Source organism: Bombina bombina, chromosome 3 (assembly GCF_027579735.1).
Source record: "Bombina bombina isolate aBomBom1 chromosome 3, aBomBom1.pri, whole genome shotgun sequence".
In the NCBI taxonomy this organism is placed as follows: Eukaryota; Metazoa; Chordata; class Amphibia; order Anura; family Bombinatoridae; genus Bombina; species Bombina bombina.
Genome location: NC_069501.1, coordinates 701,982,375 through 702,009,691, shown reverse-complemented (window position 1 = coordinate 702,009,691; position 27,317 = coordinate 701,982,375). Strand labels below are relative to the sequence as shown.

General features: G+C 41.3%; 1 protein-coding gene across 1 annotated transcript in view; it reads right to left on the bottom strand.

Annotated features, from left to right (window-relative positions):
* ANKFY1 (ankyrin repeat and FYVE domain containing 1) overlaps window positions 1–27,317 on the bottom strand; it is a 423,330-nt gene that overhangs the window by 238,282 nt on the left and 157,731 nt on the right. Inside the window, exons 11-12 of the mRNA XM_053707500.1 lie at window positions 18,064–18,161; window positions 16,528–16,753 (exon numbers count right to left, since the gene is read on the bottom strand). Coding sequence (XP_053563475.1) covers window positions 16,528–16,753; window positions 18,064–18,161 — 324 coding nt within the window. The remainder of the gene's footprint in view (window positions 1–16,527; window positions 16,754–18,063; window positions 18,162–27,317) is intronic.

Here is a 27,317-nt window from a genome sequence, read left to right as displayed (position 1 = left end):
ACCCAATTTTTTTATTTCATGGTTCAGATAGAGAATACCATTTTAAACAACTTTCTAATTCACTTCTATTATCTAATTTGCTTCATTCTCTTGATATTCTTTCCTGAAAAGCATATCTATATAGGCTCTGTAGCTTCTGATAGGTGGCTGCACATAGATGACTCATGTGATTGGCTCACCAATGTGCATTGATATTTCTTTTACAAAGGATATCTCAAGATTGCAGCAAATTAGGTAATAGAAGTAAATTGAAATGTTGTTTAAAATTGCATTCTCTATCTGAATCCTAAAATATTTTTTTGGGTTTAATGTTCCTTTAAGCTATGATGTGTTTCTTTCTCTTCCTTTTGAGGAACATTGTTTGAACTATTTGTATTTGAGGGACTGTTTTCATTAAATACTCTTTTCACTTTGGATATATTCCAGCATATTGGTCTGTATTATTATCACTATTTGTGTGTGATTTTTGTTGCACATTTTAGTTTATACTATTTTCTGTGTTAACCACATTATTGTGATTTTTGTATTTATTATTGTAAATTGGAAAGTTGTTTAAAATTGTATACCCTATCTGAATCATGAAAGGAAACGTTTCATCTCCCTTTATTCACATTTCTTACTACATTTATTCAGGAATTACTTAAAGGGAGTCTCTACTTAAAAAACAGAATTTATGCTTACCTGATAAATTACTTTCTCTTGTGGTGTATCCAGTCCACGGATTCATCCTTTACTTGTGGGATATTCTCATTCCCTACAGGAAGTGGCAAAGAGAGCACACAGCAGAGCTGTCCATATAGCTCCCCCTCTAGCTCCACCCCCCAGTCATTCGACCAAAGGTTAGGAAGAAAAAGGAGAAACCATAGGGTGCAGTGGTGACTGTAGTTTAAATAAAAAAATGTTTACCTGACTTAAATGCCAGGGCGGGCCGTGGACTGGATACACAGCAAAAGAAAGTAATTTATCAGGTAAGCATAAATTCTGTTTTCTCTTGCAAGGTGTATCCAGTCCACGGATTCATCCTTTACTTGTGGGATACCAATACCAAAGCTTTAGGACACGGATGAAGGGAGGGAACAAGACAGTTACCTTAAACGGAAGGCACCACTGCTTGCAAAACCTTTCTCCCAAAAATAGCCTCAGAAGAAGCAAAAGTATTGAATTTGTAAAATTTGGCAAATGTATGCAGTGAAGACCAAGTCGCTGCCTTACAAATCTGTTCAACAGAAGCCTCATTTTTGAAAGCCCATATGGAAGCCACTGCTCTGGTAGAATGAGCAGTAATTCTTTCAGGAGGCTGCTGGCCAGCAGTCTCATAGGCCAAACGGATGATGCTTTTCAGCCAAAAGGAAAGAGAGGTAGCAGTCGCTTTCTGACCTCTCCTCTTACCAGAATAGATAACAAACAAGGAAGATGTTTGTCTGAAATCCTTAGTTGCTTGTAAATAGAACTTTAAAGCACGAACTACATCAAGATGTGTAAAAGACGTTCCCTTCTTCGAAGATGGATTAGGACACAGAGAAGGAACAACTATTTCCTGGTTAATATTCTTGTTAGAAACAACTTTAGGAAGAAAACCAGGCTTGGTACGCAAAACTACCTTATCTGCGTGGAACACCAGGTAAGGGAATCACACTGTAAGGCAGATAATTCTGAAACTCTTCGAGCAGAAGAGATAGCTACCAAAAACAAAACTTTCCAAGATAAGAACTTAATGTCTATAGAATGTAAAGGTTCAAACGGAACCCCTTGAAGAACTGAAAGAACTAGATTCAAACTCCATGGCGGAGCCACAGGTTTATAGACAGGCTTGATTCTGACTAAAGCCTGAGCAAACGCTTTTACGTCTGGTACCTCTGCCAGACGCTTGTGTAACAGGATAGACAAAGCAGATATTTGTCCTTTTAAGGAACTAGCTGTTAATCCTTTCTCAATCCTTTTTGGAGAAAGGACAATATCCTGGGAATCCTAATCTTACTCCATGAGTAACCCTTGGATTCACACCAACAAAGATATTTCCGCCATATCTTATGGTAGATTTTCCTGGTGACAGGCTTTCTAGCCTGAATCAGAGTATCTATAACTGACTCAGAGAACCCACGCTTTGATAGAATTAAGCGTTCAATCTCCAAGCAGTCAGACGTAGAGAAACTAAATTTGGATGCTTGAACGGACCGTGTATTAGGAGATCCTGCCTCATTGGCAGTGTCCATGGTGGGACAGATGACATGTCCACTAGGTCTGCATACAAAGTCCTGCGTGGCCACGCAGGTGCTATCAGAATCACTGAAGCCTTCTCCTGCTTGATTCTGGCGACCAGACGCGGGAGGAGAGGAAACAGTGGAAAAACATAATTTATGCTTACCTGATAAATTTATTTCTCTTGTAGTGTAGTCAGTCCACGGGTCATCCATTACTTATGGGATTATATCTCTTCCCAACAGGAAGTTGCAAGAGGAACACCCAAGCAGAGCTGCTATATAGCTCCTCCCCTCACATGTCATATCCAGTCATTCGACCGAAACAAGACGAGAAAGGAGAAACCATAGGGTGCAGTGGTGACTGGAGTTTAATTAAAATTTAGGTCTGCCTTAAAAGACAGGGCGGGCCGTGGACTGACTACACTACAAGAGAAATAAATTTATCAGGTAAGCATAAATTATGTTTTCTCTTGTTAAGTGTAGTCAGTCCACGGGTCATCCATTACTTATGGGATACCAATACCAAAGCTAAAGTACACGGATGATGGGAGGGACAAGGCAGGAACTTTAAACGGAAGGAACCACTGCCTGAAGCACCTTTCTCCCAAAAATAGCCTCCGAAGAAGCAAAAGTGTCAAATTTGTAAAATTTTGAAAAAGTGTGAAGTGAAGACCAAGTTGCAGTCTTGCAAATCTGTTCAACAGAGGCCTCATTTTTAAAGGCCCAGGTGGAAGCCACAGCTCTAGTGGAATGAGCTGTAATTCTTTCAGGAGGCTGCTGTCCAGCAGTCTCATAGGCTAAACGTATTATGCTACGAAGCCAAAAGGAGAGAGAGGTAGCCGAAGCCTTTTGACCTCTCCTCTGTCCAGAGTAAACGACAAACAGGGAAGAAGTTTGACGAAATCTTTAGTTGCTTGCAAATAGATCTTCAGGGCACGGACTACGTCCAGATTATGCAAAAGTCGTTCCTTCTTCGAAGAAGGATTAGGGCATAGAGATGGAACAACAATCTCTTGATTGATATTCCTGGAAGAAACTACCTTAGGTAAAAACCCAGGTTTAGTACGCAGAACCACCTTGTCTGAATGAAAAATCAGATAAGGAGAATCACAGTGTAGGGCAGATAACTCAGACTCTTCGAGCCGAGGAAATAGCCATCAAAAACAGAACTTTCCAAGATAACAGCTTAATATCAATGGAATGGAGGGGTTCAAACGGAACACCTTGAAGAACTTTAAGAACTAAGTTTAAGCTCCACGGAGGAGCAACAGTCTTAAACACAGGCTTAATCCTAGCCAAAGCCTGACAAAAAGCCTGAACGTGTGGGACATCTGCCAGACGTTTATGTAACAGAATAGACAGAGCAGAAATCTGTCCCTTTAATGAACTAGCAGATAAACCCTTTTCTAAACCCTCTTGTAGAAAAGACAAAATCCTAGGAATCCTAACTTTACTCCATGAGTAACTCTTGGATTCACACCAATATAAGTATTTACGCCATATTTTATGGTAAATTTTTCTGGTAACAGGTTTCCGAGCCTGTATTAAGGTATCAATAACTGACTCCGAGAAGCCACGCTTTGACAGAATCAAGCGTTCAATCTCCATGCAGTCAGCCTCAGAGAAATTAGATCTGGATGGTTGAAAGGACCCTGAATTAGAAGGTCCTGTCTCAGAGGTAGAGACCATGGTGGACAGGACGACATGCCCACTAGATCTGCATACCAGGTCCTGCGTGGCCACGCAGGTGCTATCAGAATCCCCGATGCTCTCTCCTGTTTGATCTTGGCAATCAGCCGAGGAAGCAGCGGAAATGGTGGAAACACATAAGCCATGTTGAAAACCCAAGGGGCTGCTAGAGCATCTATCAGCGCCGCTCCCGGGTCCCTGGACCTGGATCCGTAGCAAGGAAGTTTGGCATTCTGTCGAGAAGCCATGAGATCCAGTTCCGGTTTGCCCCAACGATGAATTAGTTGAGCGAAGACCTCCGGATGAAGTTCCCACTCCCCCGGATGAAAAGTCTGGCGACTTAGGAAGTCCGCCTCCCAGTTCTCCACGCCTGGGAAAAAGATCGCTGACAGGTGGCAAGAGTTGGACTCTGCCCAGCGAATTATCTTTGATACTTCCAACATCGCTAGGGAACTCCTGGTTCCCCCTTGATGGTTGATGTAAGCCACAGTCGTGATATTGTCCGACTGAAATCTGATGAACCTCAGTGTTGCCAACTGAGGCCAAGCTAGAAGAGCATTGAATATCGCTCTTAATTCCAGAATATTTATTGGAAGGAGTTTCTCCTCCTGAGTCCACGATCCCTGAGCCTTCAGGGAGTTCCAGACTGCGCCCCAACCTAGAAGGCTGGCATCTGTTGTTACAATCGTCCAATCTGGCCTGCGAAAGGTCATCCCTTTGGACAGATGGAGTCGAGAAAGCCACCAGAGAAGAGAATCCCTGGTCTCTTGATCCAGATTTATTAGAGGGGACAAATCTGAGTAATCCCCATTCCACTGACTGAGCATGCATAATTGCAGCGGTCTGAGATGCAGGCGCGCAAATGGTACTATGTCCATTGCTGCTACCATTAAGCCAATTACTTCCATGCACTGGGCTACTGACGGGTGTGGAATGGAATGAAGGGCACGGCAAGTATTTAGAAGTTTTGATAACCTGGCCTCCGTCAGGAAAATTTTCATCTCTACAGAATCTATAAGAGTCCCTAAGAAGGGAACCATTGTGAGTAGTAATAGAGAACTCTTTTCCACGTTCACCTTCCACCCATGCGACCTCAGAAATGCCAGAACTATCTCTGTATGAGACTTGGCAATTTGAAAATTTGACGCTTGTATCAGAATGTCATCTAGGTACGGAGCCACCGCTATGCCTCGCGGTCTTAGTACCGCCAGAAGTGAGCCCAGAAGCTTTGTAAAGATTCTTGGGGCCGTAGCTAACCCGAAGGGAAGAGCTACAAACTGGTAATGCCTGTCAAGGAAGGCAAATCTTAGATACCGATAATGATCCTTGTGAATCGGTATGTGAAGGTAAGCATCCTTTAAGTCCACTGTGGTCATGTACTGACCCTCTTGGATCATGGGTAGGATGGTTCGAATAGTTTCCATTTTGAATGATGGAACTCTTAGGAACTTGTTTAGGATCTTTAAGTCCAAGATTGGTCTGAAGGTTCCCTCTTTCTTGGGAACCACAAACAGATTTGAATAAAATCCTTGCCCTTGTTCCGTCCGCGGAACTGGTGGATCACCCCCATTAATAAGAGGTCTTGTACACAGCGTAGAAACGCCTCTTTCTTTATTTGGTTTGCTGATAACCTCGAAAGATGAAATCTCCCTTGTAGAGGAGAAGCTTTGAAGTCCAGAAGATATCCCTGAGATATGATCTCCAACGCCCAGGGATCCTGGACATCTCTTGCCCAAGCTTGGGCGAAGAGAGAAAGTCTGCCCCCCACTAGATCAGTATCCGGACAGGGGGCCCTCACTTCATGCTGTCTTAGGGGCAGCAGCAGGTTTTCTGGCCTGCTTGCCCTTGTTCCAGGACTGGTTGCTTTTCCAACCCTGTCTGTAACGAGTAGCAGTCCCTTCCTGTTTTGGAGCGGAGGAAGTTGATGCTGCTCCTGCCTTGAAATTACGAAAGGCACGAAAATGAGACTGTTTGGCCTTTGATTTGGCCCTGTCCTGAGGAAGGGAGTGACCCTTACCTCCAGTAATGTCAGCAATAATTTCTTTCAAGCCGGGCCCGAATAAGGTTTGCCCTTTGAAAGGAATATTAAGCAATTTAGATTTAGAAGTTACATCTGCTGACCAGGATTTAAGCCATAGCGCTCTGCGCGCCTGGATGGCGAATCCGGAGTTCTTAGCCGTTAGTTTGGTTAAATGCACCACGGCATCCGAAACAAATGCATTAGCTAGCTTAAGGGCTTTAAGCTTGTTCATAATCTCATCCAATGGTGCTGTGCGAATAGCCTCTTCCAGAGACTCAAACCAGAATGCTGCCGCAGCAGTGACGGGCGCAATGCATGCAAGGGGCTGTAATATAAAACCTTGTTGAACAAACATTTTCTTAAGGTAACCTTCTAATTTTTTATCCATTGGATCTGAGAAAGCACAACTATCCTCCACCGGGATAGTGGTACGCTTGGCTAAAGTAGAAACTGCTCCCTCCACCTTAGGGACCGTCTGCCATAAGTCTCGTGTGGTGGCGTCTATTGGGAACATTTTTCTAAATATCGGAGGAGGGGAAAAAGGCACACCGGGTCTATCCCACTCCTTGCTAATAATCTCTGTAAGCCTTTTAGGTATAGGAAAAACGTCAGTACACACCGGTACCGCATAGTATTTATCCAGCCTACATAATTTCTCTGGGATTGCCACCGTGTCGCAATCATTCAGAGCCGCTAACACCTCCCCTAGCAATACACGGAGGTTCTCAAGCTTAAATTTAAAATTTGAAATTTCTGAATCCGGTCTCCCCGGATCAGATCCGTCAACCACAGAATGAAGCTCTCCGTCCTCATGTTCTGCAAATTGTGACGCAGTATCGGACATGGCTCTCGTGTCATCGGCGCGCTCTGTCCTAAACCCAGAGCTATCGCGCTTGCCTCTTAACTCAGGCAAATTAGATAATACTTCTTTCATAACATTAGCCATATCATGCAAAGTGATTTGTAAGGGCCTTGATGTACTTGGCGCCACAATCTCACGCACCTCCTGAGCGGGAGGCGAAGGTACTGACACGTGAGGAGAGTTAGTCGGCATAACTTCCCCCTCGATGTCTGGTGATAATTTCTTTACCGGTAAAGACTGACTTTTATTTAAAGTAGCATCAATACAATTGGTACACAAATTTCTATTGGGCTCCACATTGGCTTTTAAACATAATGAACAAGTAGATTCATCTGTATCAGACATGTTTAAACAGACTAGCAATGAAGACTAGCAAGCTTGGAAAAAATCTTTCAGTGAATTTACAAGCAATAGAAAAAACGCAGCAGCGCTTTTAAAAACACAAAAAAAAAAAAAAACTGTCACAGTTGAAATAATAATTAACTAATTCAGTTATAGCCAACAATTTTAACAGTAAATGTATGAATTTAGCAGAGGATTGCACCCACTAGCAAACGGATGATTAACCCCTCAATACCCACAACCGGATAATCAATTTTAGATTTAACGTTTTTCTTACAGTCAAACACACTGTCACAGGTCTGCTGTGACTGATTACCTCCCTCAAAAATGAATTTTGAAGACCCCTGAGCTCTCTGGAGACGTCCTGGATTGAGGAGGAAAAAGCAGGAAGACTGTGCTAGAATTTTATCTGCGCAACAGGGCGCTAAAAAAAGGCCCCTCCCACTCATATTACAACAGTGGGAGACCTGTTACAACGTTTTTTTATGCAGAAATAAACATTAGCCATGTGGAAAAAAATCATGCCCAAAAAGATTTATCACCAAAGTACCTCAAAAAACGAATAACATGCCAGTAAACGTTTTAAAAAACAACTTTTCCAGTGTTATGCAAAGTTATCACTAAGCCTGCTACCAGTCGCTTCTACTGCAGTTAAGGCTTATACATTTATTTCAGTATTAACAGTATTTTCTCAGTCAAATTCTAGTCCCTAGAAAATAACTCAACTGCGCATAAATTTAACAGCCTGATACCAGTCACTACTACTGCATTAAAGGCTGTACTTACATCATATGGGTAACAGCAGTGTTTTCTTAGTCAATTCCATTCCTAGAAAATATTATACTGCACATACCTCATTTGCGGGGGACCCCGCATGCTATTCCCTTTTCTGAAGTTACCCCTCCTCAGAATGTGCGAGAACAGCCAGTGGATCTTAGTTACGTTTGCTAAGATCATAGAAAACGCAGGCAGATTTTCTTCTTCTAAATACTGCCTGAGAGAAAAAACAGCACACTCCGGTGCCATTTTAAAATAACAAACTTTTGATTGAAGAATTAAGTAAAAAACTCCTTTCTCCTCTCACAACCTCCTTTGTTGAGACTTGCAAGAGAATGACTGGGTATGACATGTGAGGGGAGGAGCTATATAGCAGCTCTGCTTGGGTGTTCCTCTTGCAACTTCCTGTTGGGAAGAGATATAATCCCATAAGTAATGGATGACCTGTGGACTGACTACACTTAACAAGAGAAAACATAAGCCAGATTGAAGGACCAAGGCGCTGCTAGAGCATCTATCAATACCGCCTTGGGGTCCCGGGACCCGTAGAGAGGAAGTTTGGCGTTCTGACGGGACGCCATCAGATCCAATTGTGGAGTGCCCCATAGCTGAGTCAGCTGAGCAAATACCTCCGGGTGGAGTTCCCACTCCCCCGGGTAAAAAGTCTGACGACTTAGAAAATCCGCCTCCCAGTTGTCTACTCCTGGGATGTGAATTGCTGAGAGATGGCAGGAGTGGTCCTCCGCCCACCTGATTATTTTGGTTACTTCCATCATCGCTAGGGAACTCTTTGTTCCCCCCTGATGATTTACGTAAGCTACAGTCGTGATGTTGTCCGACTGAAATCTGATGAATTTGGCCGCAGCTAGTTGAGGCCATGCCTGAAGAGTGTTGAATATCGCCCTCAGTTTCAGAATGTTTATCGGGAGAAGCGTTTCTTCCCGGGACCATAAGCCCTGAGCTTTCAGGGAGTCCCAGACCGCACCCCAGCCTAACAGACTGGCGTCGGTCGTTACAATGACCCACTTTGGCCTGCGGAAACATATTCCCTGAGACAGGTGGTCCTGAGACAACCACCAGAGAAGAAAATCTCTTGTCTCCTGGTCCAACTGAATTTGAGGAGACAAATCTGCATAATCCCCATTCCACTGTTTGAGCATGCATAGTTGCAGTGGTCTGAGGTGTATCCGAGCAAAAGGGATTATGTCCATTGCCGCTACCATTAATCCGATTGTCTCCATGCACTGAGCCACAGATGGCCGGGGAATGGAATGAAGAACTCGGCAAGTAGTTAAGAGTTTTAATTTTCTGACCTCCGTCAGAAATATTTTCATTTCTACCAAGTCTATTAGAGTCCCTAGGAAGGGAACCCTTGTGAGAGGGGAAAGAGAACTCTTTTTGATGTTCACCTTCCACCTGTGAGACCTCAGAAAGGCCAATACAATCTCCGTGTGAGACTTGGCTCTTTGGAAGGACGGCGCCTGAATTAAAATGTTGTCTAGGTAAGGCGCCACTGCTATGCCCCGCGGTCTTAGTACCGCCAGAAGGGACCCTAGCACCTTTGTGAAAATTCTGGGAGCAGGGGCTAAGCCGAAAGGAGGTAATGCTTGTCCAGAAAGGCGAACCTGAGAAACTGGTGATGATCTTTGTGGATAGGAATGTGTAAGTATGCATCCTTTAGATCCACGGTAGTCATATATTGACCTTCCTTAACCATTGGAAAGATTGTCCGAATGGTCTCCATTTTGAATGATGGGACTATGAGGAATCTGTTTAGAATTTTTAGATCCAGGATGGGTCTGAAAGTTCCCTATTTTTTGGGAACCACAAACAGGTTTGAGTAAAAACCCAGCCCTTGTTCCACGATTGGAACTGGTTGGACCACTCCCATTGTATGTAGATCTTCTACATAGCGTAAAAACGCCTCTTTCTTTGTCTCATCTGTAGCCAGACGAGAAATGTGGAACCTCCCCCTTGGAGGAGAACCCTTGAATTCTAGAAGATATCCCTGGGATACAATATCTAACACCCAAGGATCATGTACATCTCTTGCCCAGGCCTGAGCGAAGAGAGAGAGTCTGCCCCCTACTAGATCCGGTCCCGGATCAGGGGCTACCCCTTCATGCTGTCTTGGTGGCAGCTGCAGGCTTTTTGGCCTGTTTCCCCTTATTCCAGCCCTGGTAAGGTTTCCAAGTTGCCTTGGACAGTGAAGCGTTACCCTCTTGCTTTGCAGCCGGAGAGGATGAAGCGGGGCCGTTCCTGAAATTACGAAAGGAACGAAAACTAGCTTTGTTCTTTGTCTTAAAGGACTTGTCCTCAGGGAGAGAATGGCCTTTTCCCCCGGTGATTTCTGAAATAATCTCTTTCAATTCAGGCCCGAAGAGGGTCTTTCCTTTGAAAGGGATGTTCAAAAGCTTGGATTTAGACGACATATCGGCCGACCAGGACTTTAGCCATAGCGCCCTGCACGCCTGAATTTTTTGCCGCTAACTTAGCTATTTGGAAAGCGGCGTCAGTGATAAAAGAATTAGCTAGCTTTAGAGCCTTAATTCTATGCATAATTTCCTCATATGAGGTCTCCGTTTGGAGCGAGTCTTCCAGCGCCTCAAACTAGAAGGCGGCTGCAGTAGTTACAGGAATAAGGCAGGCAATAGGCTGGAGAAGAAAACCTTGTTGAACAAAAATTTTCTTAAGTAAACCCTCTAACTTCTTATCCATAGGGTCTTTGAAAGCACAACTGTCTTCAATTGGTATGGTTGTGCGTTTAGCAAGTGAAGAAACAGCCCCCTCCACCTTAGGGACCGTCTGCCACGAGTCCCACACAGGGTCAGATATGGGGAACATTTTCTTAAAAACAGGAGGGGGAACAAAGGGAACACCTGGACTATCCCACTCCCTAGTAACGATATCCGCAATCCTCTTAGGGACCGGAAACGCATCCGTGTAAACAGGGACCTTTAGGTACTTGTCCATTTTACACAATTTATCTGGGATCACCAAAGGGTCGCAGTCATCCAGAGTAGCTAATACCTCCCTAAGCAAAACGCGGAGGTGTTCTAGTTTAAATTTAAAAGCCAATGTATCTGAATCTGTCTGAGGAGGAACCCTTCCTGAATCAGAGACTTCTCCCTCAGACATCAAATCCCTCGCTCCCACTTCAGAGCGTTGTGAGGGTATATCGGATACGGCTACCAAAGCGTCAGAATGCTCATAATCTGTTCTTAAAACGGAGCTATCACGCTTTGCAGGTAACACGGGCAGTTTAGATAAGAAGGCTGTAAGAGAATTATCCATGACTGCCGCTAAGTCTTGTAATGTAAAAGGGTTAGACGCACTAGAGGTACTAGGCGTCGCTTGCGCGGGCGTAACTGGTTGTGACACTTGGGGAGAGGCAGACGGGCTACCCTCGTTACCTTCAGTCTGAGAATCATATTGGGCCACATTCTTAAGTGCAACAATATGATCTTTAAAGTGTATAGACATATCACTACAAGTGGGACACATTCTGAGAGGGGGTTCCACCATGGCTTCTAAACACATTGAACAAGGATTTTCCTTAGTGTCAGACATGTTTAACAGACTAGTAGTATACACAAACAGGCTTGGAAATCACTTTAATCAAATAAAAAACACAATTTGAAAAAACGTTACTGTGCCTTTAAGAGATAAAAAGAGCACACAATTTTACAAAACGGTGAAAAACGCAGCAATCCTTTTGAAATTTTCACAGTATGTACCTAAAGCCTTAATAAGATTGCACCACAAGTTGCAGAACGATTAACCCCTCAATGCCCAAACCGGAACAGCTTAAAGCAAACACCCGGTTAAAATTACTACAGCACCTTGCCACAGCCTTGCTGTGGCCCTACCTGCCCTTAGGGATCAGATTTGGGGGAATATAGCTTCTTTAAGGCCCTCAAACAGCAGCAGGACCCTCCATGTGAAGCAGCATGAACTTCTCTGCTATTCTAACTGCGCATCTGAGGCGCAAAATTAGGCCCCTCCCACTCTACTCCGGAGCTGTGAGGCCTACTAAATCACTCCTAAGTGAATAAAAAACAGCCATGTGGTTAATAACACCAGAAAGAACCCAAAAGGGCTTTCAAAGTGTCTTGCAAAATGATTTTTCCTAGCTAAACAATCGATTGCGCTTAATGAGTGTCAACCAGTATATTAGCCCTATTATGTAAGCATTCAATTCCTTACTAAGTCTGTGAACATAGCTTACCCTCCCATCATGGGGATATTGTCAGTCTCTTCTTGTATTATCTCAGTCTTGTCTAGAAATAAATGACTAAACATACCTTATTGCAGATCACCCTGCAAACTGTTCCCCCCAACTGAAGTTTTCTGGTACTCCTCAGTCCTGTGTGGGAACAGCAGTGGAATTTAGTTACAACATGCTAAAATCATTTTCCTCTCAGCAGAAATCTTCATCACTTTTCTGCTAGAGAGTAAATAGTACAAACCGGTACCATTTAAAATAAACTTTTGATTGAAGATAATAAAACTACAATTCCAACACCACATTCACTTTACCCTTGCTTAGAGCCGGCAAAGAAAATGACTGGGGGGTGGAGCTAGAGGGGGAGCTATATGGACAGCTCTGCTGTGTGCTCTCTTTGCCACTTCCTGTAGGGAATGAGAATATCCCACAAGTAAAGGATGAATCCGTGGACTGGATACACCTTGCAAGAGAAATTATATTTAAAAAAAAAAAATAGAAAATCCCTTTACTACCCATTCCCCAGCTTTGCATAACCAACATTGTTATAATATACTTTATAACCTCTAAGTCTGCCTGTTTCTAAGACGCAGTAGTCAAAATTAAACTTTCATGATTCAGATAGAACATGACATTTTAGGCAAATTTCTAATTTACTCCTATTATCAATTTTTCTTCGTTCTCTTGGTATCATTATTTGAGAAATCAAGCATATAAGCATAGGAGCCGGCCTATTTTTGGTTCAGCACCTGGGTAGCAATTTCTAAATGGTGACTAAATGTAGCCAACAATCAACAAGCGCTACCCAGATGCTAAACCAAAAATGGTCCGGTGTTCTGTGAAGGGACCGAACTTTGTAAAACAGCGAATCATGTCACTTCCTGTGACGTTTCATCAGCTGTTGCTCTCAGTTTGAGCCTAATACGCATGCGTGTCAGATTCTTCACATTCCTGGGCACATACGTAACGGTAAAACTCTTTACAATTGTGAAATTATGAAACCATTGTATAGCGCATGCGTGGGCTTTTCTATCACGAATGGGGGTGGTTTATGGAACGGTTTATTGAACACTGTATGTGCATTATGCTGTGAAACAGAAATAAATGTATAGTTATTTATAAATATTTATTTATATATAAGTTAAAAAACATACAAACATTCAAAGCACTTGACTTGTTTACTGTGAAATACGATATGCAGTGGCGATATCCGAGTGGCTGTTTGTCATGCAGGGAGGAATAAACATCTTTCCATGTTAGTGCTTTGAATGTTTGTATGTTTTTAACTTATATATAAATAAATATTTATAAATAACTATACATTTATTTCTGTTTCACAGCATAATGCGCATACAGTGTTCAATAAACATTGTTCCATAAAACACCCCCATTTGTGATAGAAAAGCCCACGCATGCGCTATACAATGGTTTCAGAATTTCACAATTGTAAATATTTTTACCGTTACGTATGCGCCCAGGAATGTGAAGAATCTGCCACGCATGCGTATTAGGCTAAAACTGAGAGCAACAGCAGATGTGACATGGTTCGCTGCTTTACAAAGTTAGGTCCCTTCACATAACACCGGCACCTAAGCTTACATTCAAATAAAGATTTCAAGAGAACGAAGAAAAAAAAATGATAATCTGAGTAAATAAGAAAGTTGCTTAAAATTGCATGCTCTATCTGAATCATGAAAGTTTAATTTTGACTAGACTATTCCTATAATGTGTGCCATATAGATAGCATTGTGCTCACTCCGGTGGAGAATGATAATGGTTAAACAAGAACCAGCACTAATTGGCTAAAATGCAAGATTGTAAAAAGCACTGAGATAAGGCGCAGTCTGCAGAGGCTTAGATATAGGTAATCACAGAGGTAAAAATATATATAAATGTAACAGTGTTGAATGATTATGCAAAACCGGGGAATGGCTAATAGAGGGATTATCTATCTTTTTAAACGATAACATTTTTCATGTAGACTGTCCCTTTAACTTTTTCTTTCATGATTAGATAGAGAATAGAATTTTAACCCCTTAATGACCGAGGACGTGCAGGGTACGTCCTCAAAAAAAAGGCAGTTAACGCCTGAGGACGTACCCTGCACGTCCTCGGTGTGGAAAGCAGCTGGAAGCGATCCTGCTCGCTTCCAGCTGCTTTCCGGTTATTGCAGTGATGCCTCGATATGGAGGCATCCTGCAATAACTTTACATGGCCATCCGATGCAGAGAGAGCCACTCTGTGGCCCTCCCTGCACCGGACATCGATGGCCGGTATCGTTGGTGGGTGGGAGCCGACTTGGGAGGCGGGTGGGCGGCCATCGGTGTATCCTCTGACATCAAGGGGGGCGGGATCGGAGGCGGGGCCGTTAGGGAGCGCGCACGTGCACGGAGGTTGGCGCGTGCACGGGGCGTGAGCGGGTGGGAACCGCTACACTACGGAAAATATTGCTAGGAAAAAATGGCCAAATCTTGTTTGTGCAAAAGCACAAAAAGAGATCGTGGAGTGGTGGGGGGTTGGTTTTGTGTGGGGGGAAGCTACACTACAGAAAATTTTAATAAAAATAAAAAAAAAACATTTTCTTCTAAACTGGGTACTGGCAGACAGCTGCCAGTACCCAAGATGGCGCATATTAAGTTAGAGTGGGAGGGTTATAGAGCTGTTTGGGGGGGATCAGTGAGGTTGGGGGCTAAGGGGGGGATAGTACACAGCAGCATATGTAAATATGCTTTTTAAAAACACAAAAAAAAAACAAATATAGCTTTTATTTTAGTACTGGCAGACTTTCTGCCAGTACTTAAGATGGCGGGGACAATTGTGGGGTGGGGGAGGGAAGAGAGCTGTTTGGGAGGGATCAGGGGGTCTGATGTTTCAGGTGGGAGGCTGAGCTCTACACTAAATGTGATATTAACCCTGCAAGCTCCCTACAAGCTACCTAATTAACCCCTTCACTGCTCGCCATAATACACGTGTGATGCGGAGCGGCATTTAGCGGCCTTCTAAATACCAAAAAGCAACGCCAAAGCCATATATGTCTGCTATTTCTGAACAAAGGGGATCCCAGAGAAGAATTTACAACCATTTGTGCCATAATTGCACAAGCTGTTTGTAAATAATTTCAGTGAGAATCCTAAAGTTTGTGAAAAAATTTGTGAAAAAGTGAACAATTTATTTTATTTGATCGCATTTGGCGGTGAAATGGTGGCATGAAATATACCAAAATTGGCCTAGATTAATACTTTGGGATGTCTACTAAAAAAAAATATATACATGTCAAGGGATATTCAGAGATTCCTGAGAGATATTAATGTTCTAATGTAACTAGCGCTAATTTTGAAAAAAAAAAAATGGTTTGGAAATAGCAAAGTGCTATTTGTATTTATGGCCCTATAACTTGCAAAAAAAGCAAAGAACGTGTAAACATTGGGTATTTCTAAACTCAGGACAAAATTTAGAAACTATTTAGCATGGGTGTTTTTTGGTGGTTGTAGATGTGTAACAGATTTTGGGGGTCAAAGTTAGAAAAAGTGTATTTTTTTTCAATTTTTCCTCATATTTTATCATTTTTTTTATAGTAAATTATAAGATATGATGAAAATAATGGTATCTTTAGAAAGTCCATTTAATGGCGAGAAAAACGGTATATAATATGTGTGGGAACAGTAAATGAGTAAGAGGAAAATTACAGCTAAACACAAACACCGCAAAAATGTAAAAATAGCCTTGGTCCCAAACGGACAGAAAATGGAAAAGTGCTGTGGTCATTAAGGGGTTAAACAACTTTCCAATGTATTTCTATTATCTAATTTGCTTTATTCTCTTGGTATGCTATGTTGAAGCAGCAATGCGTTACTGCAGGGATGTCCAAACTTTGCTCTCCAGAGGTTTTGGAACTACATTTCCCATGATCCTCAGCTAGATAAAATGCTGGCTGAGCATCATCGGAAATGTAGTTCCAAAACCTCTGGAGAGCAAAGTTTGGACACCCCTGCGTTACTGGGAGCTAGTTAAAGCATTGAGTAAGACAATATCATAAGGCATATATTTGCAGAAACCAATCAGCAGCTCCTGAGCCTACCTAGGTTACCTTTTCAACAAAGGATACCAAGAAAACAAAATAATTTAGATAATAAAAGTAAATTGTAAAGTTGTTTAAAATTAATGCTTTATCTGAATAATGAAAGAAAAACATTTGGTTTAATATCCCTTTAATCATTTCTCATGTAAATTGTCTTAAAAGTGCAATGGAAATACCTTTCAACTTTCACTTGTCCAAACAAATTTTAGTTTTTGTTGTTGCCTTTATTTATACCTGATAAGACTTTTGAGACATACAAGTAATCTCTGAATTAGGATGTATGTTTTTAATGCTTCCATCAATTTATAATCAAACACAGTCATTCATAGTCACCTTTTTGCTCCAATATGACAGTGACAACATCAGGATGGTTGTACGCTATGGCCATGTGGAGAGGTGCTTGAAGGTAAGTGCTATTGGCTGGATTAGAAGCAGCGGATCCTTTAAAAATTGGAATTGCTTCCTGCGTCTGAATGTTTGGATTAGCCCCCTGTAGCAACAGCTCTGCCGTGAGGTTGGACAGCCCATGTCGACATGCCGTGTGCAAAGGTGTTTCCCCCTAAAAATATTCAGAATAGGTAGATTTCAACAAGTACAAAACAAACCTGACAGATCCTACTCATTATACATATAATGGATGGCTTTCAAAATTAAGAAAACACTTTTGTGTGGTTATTAAACTTACATTAAAATTTAGCAAAGAGATCACAGGGCTAAGGATAAATTCCAGAAAATTACTTAAGTAGTAAAACACCTATAAGTTTAATACTCACATAAGCTAGTAACAGAACCATATACTTTTTAGTCAGACTGCTTTTTCATTTATACAGTAACATTAACATATTTAATGTGACGAGAGCTGCGACAACAAAACAGAAGCTTGTAGCCTGACCCACTCCTTTACAAGTTTTAGTCTCACTCCTCTCCTTCCCGCAACATATCTCCGGTAAAACACAGTAACAAAAGCTAGGGACGTTTAGCGAGTCCTTACGAGTGAAGATACCATCACATGACAGCATATTTTATCTATACAGGTAGCCCTCAGTTTACGCCGGGGTTAGGTTCCAGAAGGAATGGTTGTAAGTCGAAACCGTTGTAAATTGAAACCCAGTTTATAATGTAAGTCAATGGGAAGTGAGGGAGTTAGGTTCCAGGCCGCTCTCAAAATTGTCATAAGTAACACCTAATACATTATTTTTAAAGCTTTGAAATGAAGACTTTAAAAACTAAACAGCATTATAAACCTAATTAAATAATCACACAACAGACTATCATCAAACTAAGTTTAATGAACAAAAACATTTCTTTACTTGCATTTTTCTGCAAACAGTTCTCTGCATTGTTAGCATGTTAGATAATATTGGGTCTGCACCTATTCTATGCATTTCAATCTGCAGTGATTAATAGGCAGTTAAACACCCTCACCTCAAGCAGCTGGACAGGAAGATAAAAGGGAAGTGACTGTTAGATCTTGTTGCTTGATAGGTCTGGTCTGCTCTGTTTACACAGATCAATTTTAGTCTGCTAAGTTGCATAACTTTGCAGCATCAAAAGCGGACAGCTCCACCTACTGGCTATTTTAATCAGTGCACTGCTTTTTAATAGCAGACACATGACTGAAAAAAAGGTTGTTATTCTGAAACGGTGCAAATTGAACTGGCGTAAACCGAGGGCCACCTGTAATTCATTTTACAGTGAAACATTTGTGCTCTGTTTCTTAATTCCAGTCCTCAAGGAACCAAACAGGTCACAATTTAATCCTATCCCTTGCTTGACCCCAACAAAGAAGCTTCTCAGCCTAAGAAGGGAGTCTGTTAGGGTTCCTTGAGGATATGAGAAACACTGCCCTACATTACACTGAATACTTACCCACTTATTTTTATGATTGACTTTTGCTCCATGAGTTGCCAAGAAAAGAGAAGCTGCTTCATTCCCAGCTCCAGCAGCTCTTTGTAACAAGCAATTTCCTAAAATACATATTTACATACACATCAACTTACAGCGTTTATGCAAGTATACTGAAATACTCATTTATAGCTTTATGTTAAAGGGACACAGTACTATAAAATTTGTTTCCCTTAATGTCTTCCAAATTACTTGTTATACCTACAGAAGAGTATTAAATGTAAGGGAAATTGTTCCTTAAAATCTATTCTTGTATTTGAAATAGGTGCTTTTTCCCATTAAAACTATCATTTAGTACAGACCCATAACAATGGGCTGACTCTGCAAGTATTTATGTATGTATGTGTTAGGTATTGAAATGATAATTATGGCTGGGGGGTTTACTAAAAACAAGCAGCTATTTCACATACAAAATATCTCTTTTTCTCATACCATCCAATGGGAGATTAATCATGGCTATTGTCTACTATTTACATAACTTTTCTACAGAGAAAACATTACTCTTATTTTCAGTGTAGGTGGGGAAATAGACAAAATGATAAATTTTAAATAACAAATAAAGGTAAAGTAAACGGTTGCAAACAAATACAACACAGCAGGTAAAATGGACCATTGGGAACACATTAAAAGGGAAGACCACTTAAGAGTACACTGTCCCTTTAAACAATATACGTTAACAATTATTTTAATATGACTTTGTACACTTAAAATTAAATAAAAATTTGTAATAAATAAATATTAAAAAAAATACTGTTGTTCAAATACATACAATCTACTTGTCAAACAAGTTACATTTAAAACATTATTTAGCATGATGGATAGATTAGTTCAGACAAACATTACAGTACCCGACACCAAGATATTATAAAGAAAAAATCTTTAATAAATCCATTGTGCACACAATACACTAAAGTCGTCCCATTTTAGACTGTTACGAGTGCTTAATAATTGGCTTAGAAAAAAAAAGGGAAGCGGAGCAAGGCTAAAACCAAAGACAAAAAAAAACAAAACATTTATTGAGGCATGGAACTAATAACAAAAAAACAAAAATCATAGAACTACATGCAGAGATGTGAGGGTCAGACAAGCTTTGGCTCATGTCTTCATCTGTGATCTAAATTCATTAGAATGTGAAGCATGTATATACCCTTAGGTTGCGTCTGATAGGTCCATACAAGAACGTCCCATTTAACTCATTCATCACTGAGAGAAAAACAATTAAACACTGTATAACAGAAAAAAACATACATTGTAACGAATCCTATACAGTTTGATACATGAAAGTAACATAATTACATGAATGTAGCTCGCTCCCACTACCAGACCAGAGCAGAGCAGGAGCGAGCTACATTCAGCTTAATGGCGTGACCGGGCGCGCTGTGACTAGACAGTGTGTCCGATGTGCTTAAGAAAAAAACAGGCCCGCTCAGTAGAGCCAGTAGCGGCGTTCTGTAAAATTAATTTTCGTAGCATATCTGTGCAGTCCTTTGCTTTAGAAAGCTGGCGCTAAGCTAATGTTATATACTTTTGCACTATGTGCAGAATTATATAACATTATTTGGTGGGTTTACTGGCCCTTTAAATTACAGACAATTGAGGTATATTTTAATATTTTACTAACATAGCCTGATATTAGACAAACAAAACTACTGTGCCTACTAGTAACAAAGATCATCATTTATATACTATCTTGGAGGACCTTATAAGTATTAACTGGGTATGTAGCTTTCTGATACTTGTATGGCATTGTTTATGTTTTATATTTGTGTTTCTGTTTTGTACTTGATGCTTCATTTTGACTAGGTACACAATTTATTTCTACGTTCAACGCTGTAGTGTACTAGATTTTGACAACACATAAATAACCTGTCTAAATAAACATTTTAAGAAATTTTAAAAGGGAAATAGGCATATATATTTGAAGCATTTTTTTTAAAAACGTCATAACTAAGTTGTCTTCATTTTTTTATTCTACTGCATGACTATTCTATTATTCTAATACATCTGTAAAATAGCACATTAGCAAATTACTTTGTAAATACAAGATTTTGTAATTTCAAATTCATTGGCTTTTTGCATAAATTTTTTCTCTCTACATTTTCATCAGCTAGATCACAGCTCTAACGTTGATATATTTTCTAATTTTGATTTTATTATCAAATGTCATACCTTCTACACACTTTGATATAAATGTGCAAACAGGGTACCCCTTTCCTTGTAGCCTTATTATCACTGTAATAAATAGGCCATGTGAGATAGTCTAATAGCACTCCACAAGTAAGATGGACCCGTACCAAGCTTTTGTTTATTTTAAGGTATCTTGAGCAATAACTACCCATTCAGGTACAAAAGAGCAATACATAATAAACTGGACTTCTCAGCACTATTAACCTATCAATAGTGTTTGGATGATGAGGAAAACTGTACTGTGCTTAAATAAATATTCTAGAGTAAAATACAATACTTTATTTTTGCAGTGCAATTTTATTTTGAACAAAATCCTTCTTTTATTACGTATTTAACCTCAACTATTATTATTCACATAAACCTTCAAAAAACGTATATGCTTACCAGATACATTTATTTTATTCATGGTGGTGAGAGTCCTCAAGCCATTATGCCTGGGAATCAACTCCTGGTCACTGGGAGGAAAGCTCTATGAACACTTAATCCCTCCCACCCCTTTGGTATTCTAGTCTGACGTATAGCCCAGACAGAAGAAGTAGAAAGGTAGGAAAGGACAAAGTGGTGCAAACTAGAACTGCTGTCAGGAAAATTTACGTAAAAAATGAAAATGGTCTCTCGGACTGTCTCCACCATGAAATAAATTAATTTATCAGGTAAGCATACATTTTGTTTTCTTTCATAAGGTGGTGAGAGCCCATGAGCCATTACTCATGGGGGCTAATAACCAAACTGTGGAGTCCTAGAGTATTTGGGTGGGACAATGTTTTTTTTTTTTAAAGCAGGCACCTAATTACCAGACAATGCTGTCTGAAGAACTTTCCTACTAAACACCTCAAAGTGGTTAAATTTAAACAAAGTGTGTTGCTGCCTTGAAAATATTGTCAATATAAACATCATTCTTGATAATCCGAGAAGAAACTGATCTAGAAAAAAGGGCTATAATGTGTTTTGGAAAAAAATATCCTGCCTGCAAGCAAATCTTGGTTATTAGGAGATTTATCCAAAAAGTTAAAGAAACTGATGTGGCCCTCTAACCTATATGTGGAGCAAGGGACAAACAAAGGAAATAATCATGAAATCTTTGTAATTTGAAAGTAGAAGTCTAAAGGCTGTGACATAATGCAAGCGGAGTGGCACGCAGCATGTAGATGCGGCTGTGCGCGCTCAGTGTGTCCTGCCTTTTCATCTCTGAGCACTCTGCTGCGTCAGGTTGCGTAGCTGAGCACTCAGATGAAATATTTGAACTTCAGAAGCGATGTGACGAGGCGCATCGCTTGCAGTGTGTCACAGCCTTTATGCTCTTACAATATCTAAATTAAGTAAGAAACAATCAAATAAATTCTTTGGATTAGGACAAGGAGATGGGATTTAGGCATAATAAAAAAAAGTATTCCAGCAGAAGATATTGCTAAAAACAGCAATTTCCAAAACAGAAGCTAAATGTTCAAAGCATGCAGGTTCAAAAAAGAGAAGTTTGTAAAGATTGAAAAGAATAAAAAAACAACAAATGAATATGTTCCAAAGAGGAGAAATTGGTTTAGACACTGGCTATATCCTGACTAAGCCTGAACAAAGCCTTGATATCAAGACACCTAGCAATTTTCCTGTAGTATGAAACAGAAAAAGTCAAAATATGACTCTTTTAAAGAGTTAGCAGATAAGTTGCTATCTGAAACAACTTTGAATTCTAAACAAATGCCAGCTAAAACCTTAGTTTTCACAAGTAGGAAAGAAAAAACTTTTCAAATTATTTGAGAAATGCTACTTATGGCCCTAAATAAGGTGTTAAAAAAGCATCAATGAAACCTCTGTTATAAAAAAACAGATATACAATCTAATCCATTAAGATAAGACTCAAGTTCTTAATGACTGGAGAAAGCTTGACAACTGAATCAGATACACAATCCATATTCTGCAGGTCCTGACTGAAGCATTCAGTATTAATGAATAATGCTCTATTCAATTCTTGGAAACAAGTCATCAGGTCCATCTCTGGTTGACCCCACTGTTCCACAATCTAATAGAAAAGTACTTGAAGGAGAAAATATTCCTGTGGAAGGGATTACCTACTAATGAAATCTGTTTCCCATTCACATTTTTCTGTGTCCAATAAAAAAAAACTTAAGACTTCCTAAATTATGGCTAAGAAACTGCAAGTTCTCCCTTGATGATGTCTTCCCATCTTGGATTGCCCAGACTAAACACCAATCCCAAAGAATGTTGTCTTCAGAATTAATTTCCAAATCGGGAGAATAAAGGAGGCCTCAGAAAAACAATTTGGAAAACTATCCCCCAGGAGAGATTACTTCACTAAAGAAATCCATATGATTATATGAGATAGTTGAGTGAAATATTTGTACCATTTTGGAAGCATGCAAAGTTGAAGAGGTCTCATATGGAACTGTGCAAAAGGAAGAACATCTGATGCTGCAATCATCAGACCTTACACCACTTCCATACATTAGACCTACATATGTGTTGGAAATGTAGTGTAGTTGTGAGCAAACAGACTGTAACTTTGATCCCTGCAAAGCAGCATAGTCACTTTGAAAGAGAACTCTTAAATGAACTCTTCAACCATGTCTGAAGAAAGAACAGTAGACTGCTGGTATGAAATACAACTGAAGCCTCAACCAATATGTCCAGGTAAAGAGAACTACATCAGTTCGTATTACTGACAGTAGAGTTCCTAGAAAATACGTAAAAGTTCTGGGAGCTATAGATAGACCAAAAGGAGCCACAAACTGAAAAACAATTGTCCTGAAAGCCAAATCTTAGAAACTGGAGATGGTCTATGAACAGGCAGGAAGGCATCCTTCAAATATAACTCTGGAAAAACACAATTTATGCTTACCTGATAAATTTATTTCTCTTGTGGTGTATCCAGTCCACGGATCATCCATTACTTGTGGGATATTCTCATTCCCAACAGGAAGTTGCAAGAGGACACCCACAGCAGAGCTGTAATATAGCTCCTCCCCTAACTGTCATAGCCAGTCATTCGACCGAAAACAAGCAGAGAAAAGAGGAACCATAGGGTGCAGTGGTTACTGTAGTTTAAGTTTAAAAATTACCTGCCTTAAAATGACAGGGCGGGCCGTGGACTGGATACACCACAAGAGAAATAAATTTATCAGGTAAGCATAAATTGTGTTTTCTCTTGTAAGGTGTATCCAGTCCACGGATCATCCATTACTTGTGGGATACCAATACCAAAGCTAAAGTACACGGATGAAGGGAGGGACAAGGCAGGAACTTAAATGGAAGGAACCACTGCCCGTAAAACCTCTCTCCCAAATACAGCCTCTGAAGAAGCAAAAGTATCAAATTTGTAAAATTTTTAAAAAATATGAAGCGAAGACCAAGTCTTCGCCTTGCAAATCTGATCAAAAACAGAATTTATGTTTACCTGATAAATTACTTTCTCCAACGGTGTGTCCGGTCCACGGCGTCATCCTTACTTGTGGGATATTCTCCTCCCCAACAGGAAATGGCAAAGAGCCCAGCAAAGCTGGTCACATGATCCCTCCTAGGCTCCGCCTACCCCAGTCATTCGACCGACGTTAAGGAGGAATATTTGCATAGGAGAAACCATATGGTACCGTGGTGACTGTAGTTAAAGAAAATAAATTATCAGACCTGATTAAAAAAACCAGGGCGGGCCGTGGACCGGACACACCGTTGGAGAAAGTAATTTATCAGGTAAACATAAATTCTGTTTTCTCCAACATAGGTGTGTCCGGTCCACGGCGTCATCCTTACTTGTGGGAACCAATACCAAAGCTTTAGGACACGGATGAAGGGAGGGAGCAAATCAGGTCACCTAAATGGAAGGCACCACGGCTTGCAAAACCTTTCTCCCAAAAATAGCCTCAGAAGAAGCAAAAGTATCAAACTTGTAAAATTTGGTAAAAGTGTGCAGTGAAGACCAAGTCGCTGCCCTACATATCTGATCAACAGAAGCCTCGTTCTTGAAGGCCCATGTGGAAGCCACAGCCCTAGTGGAATGAGCTGTGATTCTTTCGGGAGGCTGCCGTCCGGCAGTCTCGTAAGCCAATCTGATGATGCTTTTAATCCAAAAAGAGAGAGAGGTAGAAGTTGCTTTTTGACCTCTCCTTTTACCAGAATAAACAACAAACAAGGAAGATGTTTGTCTAAAATCCTTTGTAGCATCTAAATAGAATTTTAGAGCGCGAACAACATCCAAATTGTGCAACAAACGTTCCTTCTTTGAAACTGGTTTCGGACACAGAGAAGGTACGATAATCTCCTGGTTAATGTTTTTGTTAGAAACAACTTTTGGAAGAAAACCAGGTTCAGTACGTAAGACCACCTTATCTGCATGGAACACCAGATAAGGAGGAGAACACTGCAGAGCAGATAATTCTGAAACTCTTCTAGCAGAAGAGATTGCAACCAAAAACAAAACTTTCCAAGATAATAACTTAATATCAACGGAATGTAAGGGTTCAAACGGAACCCCCTGAAGAACTGAAAGAACTAAATTGAGACTCCAAGGAGGAGTCAAAGGTTTGTAAACAGGCTTAATTCTAACCAGAGCCTGAACAAAGGCTTGAACATCTGGCACAGCTGCCAGCTTTTTGTGAAGTAACACAGACAAGGCAGAAATCTGTCCCTTCAGGGAACTTGCAGATAATCCTTTTTCCAATCCTTCTTGAAGGAAGGATAGAATCTTAGGAATCTTAACCTTGTCCCAAGGGAATCCTTTAGATTCACACCAACAGATATATTTTTTCCAAATTTTGTGGTAAATCTTTCTAGTTACAGGCTTTCTGGCCTGAACAAGAGTATCGATAACAGAATCTGAGAACCCTCGCTTCGATAAGATCAAGCGTTCAATCTCCAAGCAGTCAGCTGGAGTGAAACCAGGTTCGGATGTTCGAACGGACCCTGAACAAGAAGGTCTCGTCTCAAAGGTAGCTTCCAAGGTGGAGCCGATGACATATTCACCAGATCTGCATACCAAGTCCTGCGTGGCCACGCAGGAGCTATCAAGATCACCGACGCCCTCTCCTGATTGATCCTGGCTACCAGCCTGGGGATGAGAGGGAACGGCGGGAACACATAAGCTAGTTTGAAGGTCCAAGGTGCTACTAGTGCATCCACTAGAGCCGCCTTGGGATCCCTGGATCTGGACCCGTAGCAAGGAACTTTGAAGTTCTGACGAGAGGCCATCAGATCCATGTCTGGAATGCCCCACAGCTGAGTGACTTGGGCAAAGATTTCCGGATGGAGTTCCCACTCCCCCGGATGCAATGTCTGACGACTCAGAAAATCCGCTTCCCAATTTTCCACTCCTGGGATGTGGATAGCGGACAGGTGGCAGGAGTGAGACTCCGCCCATAGAATGATTTTGGTCACTTCTTCCATCGCTAGGGAACTCCTTGTTCCCCCCTGATGGTTGATGTACGCAACAGTTGTCATGTTGTCTGATTGAAACCGTATGAACTTGGCCCTCGCTAGCTGAGGCCAAGCCTTGAGAGCATTGAATATCGCTCTCAGTTCCAGAATATTTATCGGTAGAAGAGATTCTTCCCGAGACCAAAGACCCTGAGCTTTCAGGGATCCCCAGACCGCGCCCCAGCCCATCAGACTGGCGTCGGTCGTGACAATGACCCACTCTGGTCTGCGGAATGTCATCCCTTGTGACAGGTTGTCCAGGGACAGCCACCAACGGAGTGAGTCTCTGGTCCTCTGATTTACTTGTATCTTCGGAGACAAGTCTGTATAATCCCCATTCCACTGACTGAGCATGCACAGTTGTAATGGTCTTAGATGAATGCGCGCAAAAGGAACTATGTCCATAGCCGCTACCATCAACCCGATCACTTCCATGCACTGAGCTATGGAAGGAAGAGGAACGGAATGAAGTATCCGACAAGAGTCTAGAAGCTTTGATTTTCTGGCCTCTGTCAGAAATATCCTCATTTCTAAGGAGTCTATTATTGTTCCCAAGAAGGGAACCCTTGTCGACGGAGATAGAGAACTCTTTTCCACGTTCACTTTCCATCCGTGAGATCTGAGAAAGGCCAGGACGAGGTCCGTGTGAGCCTTTGCTTGAGGAAGGGACGACGCTTGAATCAGAATGTCGTCCAAGTAAGGTACTACAGCAATGCCCCTTGGTCTTAGCACAGCTAGAAGGGACCCTAGTACCTTTGTGAAAATCCTTGGAGCAGTGGCTAATCCGAAAGGAAGCGCCACAAACTGGTAATGCTTGTCCAGGAATGCGAACCTTAGGAACCGATGATGTTCCTTGTGGATAGGAATATGTAGATACGCATCCTTTAAATCCACCGTGGTCATGAATTGACCTTCCTGGATGGAAGGAATAATAGTTCGAATGGTTTCCATCTTGAACGATGGAACCTTGAGAAACTTGTTTAAGATCTTGAGATCTAAGATTGGTCTGAACGTTCCCTCTTTTTTGGGAACTATGAACAGATTGGAGTAGAACCCCATCCCTTGTTCTCTTAATGGAACAGGATGAATCACTCCCATTTTTAACAGGTCTTCTACACAATGTAAGAATGCCTGTCTTTTTATGTGGTCTGAAGACAACTGAGACCTGTGGAACCTCCCCCTTGGGGGAAGTCCCTTGAATTCCAGAAGATAACCTTGGGAGACTATTTCTAGCGCCCAAGGATCCAGAACATCTCTTGCCCAAGCCTGAGCGAAGAGAGAGAGAGTCTGCCCCCCACCAGATCCGGTCCCGGATCGGGGGCCAACATTTCATGCAGTCTTGGTAGCAGTGGCAGGTTTCTTGGCCTGCTTTCCCTTGTTCCAGCCTTGCATTGGTCTCCAAGCTGGCTTGGCTTGAGAAGTATTACCCTCTTGCTTAGAGGACGTAGCACCTCGGGCTGGTCCGTTTCTACGAAAGGGACGAAAATTAGGTTTATTTTTTGCCTTGAAAGGCCGATCCTGAGGAAGGGCGTGGCCCTTACCCCCAGTGATATCAGAGATAATCTCTTTCAAGTCAGGGCCAAACAGCGTTTTCCCCTTGAAAGGAATGT